Source organism: Vitis riparia, chromosome 19, assembly GCF_004353265.1.
Source record: "Vitis riparia cultivar Riparia Gloire de Montpellier isolate 1030 chromosome 19, EGFV_Vit.rip_1.0, whole genome shotgun sequence".
In the NCBI taxonomy this organism is placed as follows: domain Eukaryota; kingdom Viridiplantae; phylum Streptophyta; class Magnoliopsida; order Vitales; family Vitaceae; genus Vitis; species Vitis riparia.
In genome coordinates this window covers 15,581,991-15,588,578 of record NC_048449.1, presented here as the reverse complement: position 1 = coordinate 15,588,578, position 6,588 = coordinate 15,581,991, and the positions used below count along the sequence as shown (strand labels likewise).

The 6,588-nt window shown below is 32.9% G+C and overlaps 1 protein-coding gene across 1 annotated transcript; it reads left to right on the top strand.

Moving 5' to 3' along the window:
- The first annotated feature begins 1,592 nt into the window (after positions 1-1,592).
- LOC117908423 (persulfide dioxygenase ETHE1 homolog, mitochondrial-like) lies at positions 1,593-6,343 on the top strand. Its single transcript, XM_034822003.1, has 9 exons — positions 1,593-1,940; positions 3,256-3,384; positions 3,563-3,670; positions 4,500-4,634; positions 5,400-5,441; positions 5,576-5,635; positions 5,711-5,764; positions 5,894-5,918; positions 6,032-6,343. The coding sequence occupies exons 1-9, from the start codon at positions 1,728-1,730 to the stop codon at positions 6,124-6,126; spliced, it is 861 nt and encodes a 286-aa protein (XP_034677894.1). The 5' UTR covers positions 1,593-1,727; the 3' UTR covers positions 6,127-6,343.
- The last annotated feature ends 245 nt before the right edge of the window (positions 6,344-6,588 follow it).

Genomic DNA, 6,588 nt, shown 5'->3' with positions numbered 1-6,588 from the left:
AGTGTTATAAAATTTTAATATCAATTTTCTATTTTTAAAAAATAGTTTTCTAAAAACTATTTTTTTAAAATAGAAAATTTTTATTAATCACATAGTCAAATGGGATCTTAGATTTTCTTAATCATATTTAAAGAAGAATTAAATGTGAAGAATAAAAAGTAACTTGAAAAATCTTAAGAAGCTAAATTTTATTTATTATTTCACTTTTGGGGAAGATAATTGTGTTGTAGAATCATATCCAAATGGGTTCTTTGATTTTCTTACTCATATTTGAAGAGGACATAAATGTGAAGAATAATTAGATTAATTATTGTATCGGAAATCATGATAAATCAAATTTTGAAGAAGGCGAAAGGAGCACACCTTAGTTGGAGCATGACACATGAATTTATTAGGCTTTGTTTGGTTCGGAAAATTTGAGATAAAAAAAATAGAAAGGAAAAGTGAAAAAAAAGAAAAAATAATAAATAAAAAAATAAATTCAAAATTAATAAATTATTTTTATATCATTCTTTAAATTTATTTCGCCTCATTTTTTCTATTAAAGTTAATTTCCTTAAATGATTTGACGAAAGCATATATGCCTGGGCTAAATTTTGGATTCTTTTCCATGGATTTTCATCCATAAAAGGATTTTCTCTAAAAGACAAAATAAAAAAATCATTTTAATTCTTTTCCATCAAATACTATTCATACCAACAAAAACAAGATGTAGCAAAATGTGACTTTTCTTCTTGTGGTGTCACTACCTCCATCAAAGATGTCACCAATGATTAAATTATATCACCTACCAATTATAAAAAATTATTTAATTTAAATAATTGAATTCTCTTCCATGAATGAAAATTTCATTGTTAAAAAAGATTTTTTTTTTTACCATAAAAAAAAAAAAAGAAAGAAAAAATTATTATAAAAATCATTTCCTTTTCCATAAAATATTGCTTATCCCCAAAAAAAATATTAGATTAAATTAATTCACTAACAATTATACTAAATTATTTAATTTAAATAATTAGATTCTCTTCCATGAATGAAAATTTCATTGTTAAAAAGGATTTTTTTTTTATGTAAAAAAAATCATTGTAAAATTCATTTTCTTTTCCATAAATATTATTTATACCCAAAAAAATAGAAATATCACTACCTCCATCAAAGATTAAATTAATTCACCTAACAATTATCTCATTTAAATCATTACATCTAAGATGTCTCCTACATTGTGGACATCTCTTACATAGTGGATGTGATCTTGTCTTTTTTTTTTTTTATTATTATTATTATTATTATTATTATTATTATGATTGAGTGGTGGATGAGTTGGGTGGACTCCCAGCATGATTTTTGGGATATCATATAATTAAATAGCTTAATTATTTTGTACATATTTAAATAAAATAAAATAAAAACAAAAACACATCTAACACCCTATCAATAATATAAGCAAAAAATTAAGTGGACTTAAAAGAAAATTAATATAAGCTCTTGGAAGTCTTAGAAATTGAGGCGTGATGTCAACATCATGCCCCTAAAAGAATGCCGCCAGAAAAGTGGTTATAACAAGGCAGAAGCCGCAGCGTTGGCATCCATGACAAGACATAGTGGTGGCGTTGGACGGCCACATCTATGACGGCATGCTGGTTGCTATCCCCCAACTATTCTTTTATCATTCCAATACCTTGGAAACCAAGAAAAACCCAATTCAGTAAACATATACCTCTGTATTTAGTATGTTTAAAGCCCTTCATCACTCCATATGCTGGCGTGCCGCCATCCCTTCCACTTTACTTCACTCTAAATCCTTTCTTCTGGGATCTCAAATGGACCTCTCTACCACCTCCTCTCATATGTCGAAGTTCCTCTTTCGCCAGCTTTTCGAGAAGGAGTCTTCTACTTATACCTATCTCTTGGCTGATGTCTCTCACCCTGATAAGCCTGCCCTCGTGAGTTTCTTGGCCTCTGTTTGTTTGTCTAGTCTTTTCTCAGAAGGGAAAGGGAAGGGAAAATTAATGAATGGATTTTGAATTTTTTTTTATTTTGGTGTTTTGCTATGTGTGAGTTTGGTTGGTTTCGCGTTTTTTGTCGAAGACCCATTTAAGAAATCGACTTTCTTTGCTTTTTCTGGGTTTTATTGCTGTCTAAACGGAGGGTCTTGAGGGCACACGGGAAAGGAAAGGAAAATAAAAGAAATTGGAGTTCTATGGTGAGGGACATAGTGAATTGTACAGGCAAACGGTTATGTTTGATTATTTGGCCGAGATGGGTTGATTTTTGTTTTTTTATCTGGAGATGGAAAACCAAAAATGTCAAACTTTCTAAGTTTTCTTGGCAACCGTGCAGAGATTTGATAATGAAATTGCATCATTTAATATAAGTCAATTTTGATGTGTATGTTTATTTAGGAAAAAGATCCCTAACATCTGGATCTTACCCATTTGATAGCACAAGTCTTCTTAGGAAAAATACCCTGAACTTTGAATTTGTTCAAAAGTTATGTTTTGGCCTCTCGTAAGCCTTCCAAAAATACAAGAATCTCTGTTTTGCCTACCTCAACATTACCATCTGGTTTTGATAAGCTTTAGATTGTGTTCCTTCTGGATCTTCAAAAAATGCCCTCTCCTCAATTGTATTCTGTTTGAACCGTTGTTGGTCAGTATCTTTTAAGATGACCCTGAGAGAGTTGTTGATAACAATTTGAATGTTTTCATCATCCATCTATATGTTCAAGCCAGAGATCTTAGCTGTTCAGGACATATTTTCTTTGTTGTCTTCTTTTTATTTCAATGAAACTTAAAATTTTATCACAATTTCTCTGGAAATGCTAATAATACACCTTTAAGATTTTTCCTCTGTTTTGGGTTTAAGTTTTGTTATGAATTTTAATCTTGTTTAACTGGAAATGAAATAGTGATATTTTGTAGAAAAATCGGAAATTCTGCATTGGGAAAGGTGAAAATTTAAAACCTTAAATCCATCTGAGTGTTTGCTTAAATTCATCATTTTGGTGATATATATAATTTGATACTTGTTAATTTGAAATGAAATCATGAGAACTTGAGGAATGCCGAATGTTCTGCAAAGCATATAATCAGAATCTAAAGCCTGAATCTTTCCGTGTATTTATTGTACAATGCTGTGACAGTAATTCTTATGTCGGGATAAATTTCAGTTTGTAATTTCAACTGGTATCCCTTTTCTTTGATTCCTCTTGCTAATTTCCAATCTCTAATACATGCTTGCTTGAATAATCTATTACAGTTGATTGACCCAGTAGACAGGACTGTGGATAGAGATCTCTCTCTTGTTAAAGATTTAGGGCTGAAGCTCATATATGCTATAAACACCCATGTGCATGCTGATCATATCACTGGAACTGGCCTAATTAAGGTTTGCTAAATCTTCCGTCGTTCACTTATTTTTATTTAGTAGTCCTTTAGTACTGCATCCAGCAATGCTCATATGATAAAATTGCAACTTGTCCAAGGACTCTTTGCATTCAGTTGTTAACAGAATGTGTCAACATTTATAACTTCATTTTCTATTTGAAATGTGTTCTCTCATGCAGACTAAAGCTCCAGCTGTGAAATCAATTATTTCAAAAGCCAGCAATTCAAAAGCCGATATTCTGGTTCAATCTGGTGATAAAATCTACTTCGGTGATCTTTTCCTGGAGGTGGGCATGAATTATTTGTAATATTATAACTATTATTATTCTGTTTTTATTCCATCATATGATATGCTGAAAGATATGACCATGATTCTAGTTTTTAGTGGTAGTCTGTATTCAACTTTACTAAAAGCTCACGTGCTTTGAGCATTATTTACCATCACTTGCAGAAGACCATTTCAAGCCAATCATATCAACAAGAAAGGAGAAAATTAAGTTTTATTTGGGATTTTGTTTGTAATGGAATTCTATAATTCACATGGGGGTGTTTTGGAAGTCTACAAATTTGGCTTGTTTGGTATCTGGGCAGTAGCACTTTTGGTTATGGTATGGGATTTTGTTGAGTCTATATAGAATATGGGAAGTCCTCGTTGCTGGGTTTCTCAATTACATGAGATGTGAATACTTTAAAATTAACCATTCTCACATCCATAGTGGCATCATACATATTTTGTAGTTCTAATAATTAATGCATACATTTAGTTATGTTATATGTGCATTCCATCTAATCATTCTGTTGACTTGGGCCATATTAGCAGTCTCCTATACTAATAAAGATGTTATACATGCCTCGTGTTCTTGAAGAACAATTTTGCTAATCAACCAGGAGATATAAATAGTAAACAAGGATGATGTGGGAAGAGAATTTTTTTGCCTATTCAGATTAAGTGTAACCAGAGTGACACTATTACTGTGGTTCATAGTCTAATTTACTTTAATCAATATATAAATATATTGTGTTTCTCTCTCAATATGTCTTTATGTATGTGTGGTTGGATTTTGTGGCTAAGAAATCTAGTGTTCTCCACCTCTGGCTTACCTGTATTTATTGCAGGTTCGAGCTACTCCTGGACATACAGTAGGTTGTGTTACCTATGTTACAGGAGAGGGACCTGAACAACCTCAACCGAGGATGGCATTCACAGGAGATGCGGTATTGATACGAGGATGTGGAAGGACAGATTTCCAGGTATAGTTCTTATAAGATTTGTTCAACACTTTCACAGAAAACAATTTGCTTCTTTCACAATTGGGTGTATTGTAAACAATTTGACAGGTTTCTGGTGTTGCAGAGTTAAAATACATCTGATAGAAGTTGTGTATTACATCATGAAAATTTTTTTGAATGAAAATTATATTTATAAGTTGCAATTTCTGGCTGATGAATATGGCAGTCAGATAATCCTGCAACTCATGTGGGTTCCACTGGCGAGAGATGCATCCCACCATGGAGTATGCCTAATAACAGATCACTTGTTGTGGGATATCATTGTACCTACTTGTTCTGTCCTCAATAGATATGAAAATATCTTAAAATTATACACTTAAGGGCATTTTTACTAAATTTCACAGATTGGGGGTGTTTGGTGATGAAGCTCGTAGGTATTCGACTAATCGGTTATGGGTTTTTATTTTAGTTATTAGATGTTCTTTCCCTTGTTTTACTAGAAGCTTAAATTTGAGGAAGGCCTGAGAATTTTCTTATTGGATTCTGCATATCTAAATTTTAAGGCTCATTTAGTTTTATGAACTTCGATCTAGAATGTTAAAAATTGTTTTCTTTTTAAAACTATAATGTTTCTGGTTTTGAAGGCATGGATATTTTAATGTGCTAATCCTTTTGATTTGGGAGTGTCTGGAGTTTTTGGGTTGCTCTTCTGGTATACCCTTTGTGCTTGATAGGAAGGAATGAATGGTATGCAGCAAGGTTTAATATCAGTAATTTTTTTTGCAGGGAGGAAGTTCGGAGACCCTCTACAAGTCAGTGCATTCACAGGCAATATACATCATGCTCAGTCATTTGTTCATGTTGTAAATAAGTGAGAAACAGAAAAGAGAACAAAAAAAAAGGCAAAAATCTTTTAGCTTAATTCTACCTACCATTGATTTAATATTTTAAAATTGATCCAGATATTCACATTACCAAAGGATACATTGATATATCCTGCTCATGACTACAGAGGTTTCACTGTAAGTGAACTCCACATTCTTCTTATTTCTAGGATACTTACATGGATATGCTTATATGAATACATTGATTTTCAGGTGAGTACTGTGGGGGAGGAGATGCTCTACAATCCTCGCTTAACAAAGGATGAGGTGATTCTCCAGTTTGGCTATGCATTTTTTTTTTAAATTTCGGTCATGAAATCCTTTGGTTGATATCCTATTAAATTAAGAAACTGATTTCTACTCATTTGCATTTCTGGATGCCTTTATTTTTTGCAGGAAACATTCAAGAACATCATGGCAAGTAAGTATAAATCGTTCCTTGGACACTGGAAATCAGTGTGACTCCTACGAGAATTTTGCAGTTACAGAACCTCATATAAGATTATTAACAAGGTAAATTGATTTTCCCCACAGATCTTAATCTGGCCTACCCAAAGATGATGGACATTGCAGTCCCCGCAAATATGGTATGTGGTTTTCAGGATCCGACTCCCAACAAAGCCTGCTGAACCTCTGTAAGTCTGGATGTTGCTTATTATAAATAAGAACTTGGTGGAGTCTTATATGAAAGGTTATGAAGAAAAATGGTGGTTGGGTATGGAAGTGATGAACAAATGGCCAAGTGATATGAGCTTTCCTAGTGTTAATTGTGACAAACATGTACTCCACATGGCGTTGTATAACTATTTAACATTAACAAAGCATATGATTTTAGGATTTCCATCTCCATTTTTTTTATGCCTTGGCTAAAGCTACATCCTCATGCATGGCATTGGAAACCATACATTCACAATTACTGTAGCTTCAGCCCCTTATCAGCTGCAATGAAGAGGCAAGGGCTTGTGTAGTGCCATCTTGTACTCACTTGGAAGTTGGAACTAAGGCATGGTCGGTGGACATGTCTGGGGGGAGCATTTATACATGGGGATAGAGATGGAAATAGAATGGAGAATGGAGGTGAATCAAAATAT

Excerpts from the sequence above, each read along its gene's own strand:
- LOC117908423 (XM_034822003.1), top strand. The coding sequence starts at position 1,728 with ATGTTTAAAGCCCTTCATCACTCCATATGCTGGCGTGCCGCCATCCCT. Across the intron at positions 5,636-5,710 it reads ATGACTACAGAGGTTTCACT|GTGAGTACTGTGGGGGAGGA; the intron begins GTAAGTGAACTC and ends ATTGATTTTCAG. Across the intron at positions 5,765-5,893 it reads CTCGCTTAACAAAGGATGAG|GAAACATTCAAGAACATCAT; the intron begins GTGATTCTCCAG and ends TATTTTTTGCAG.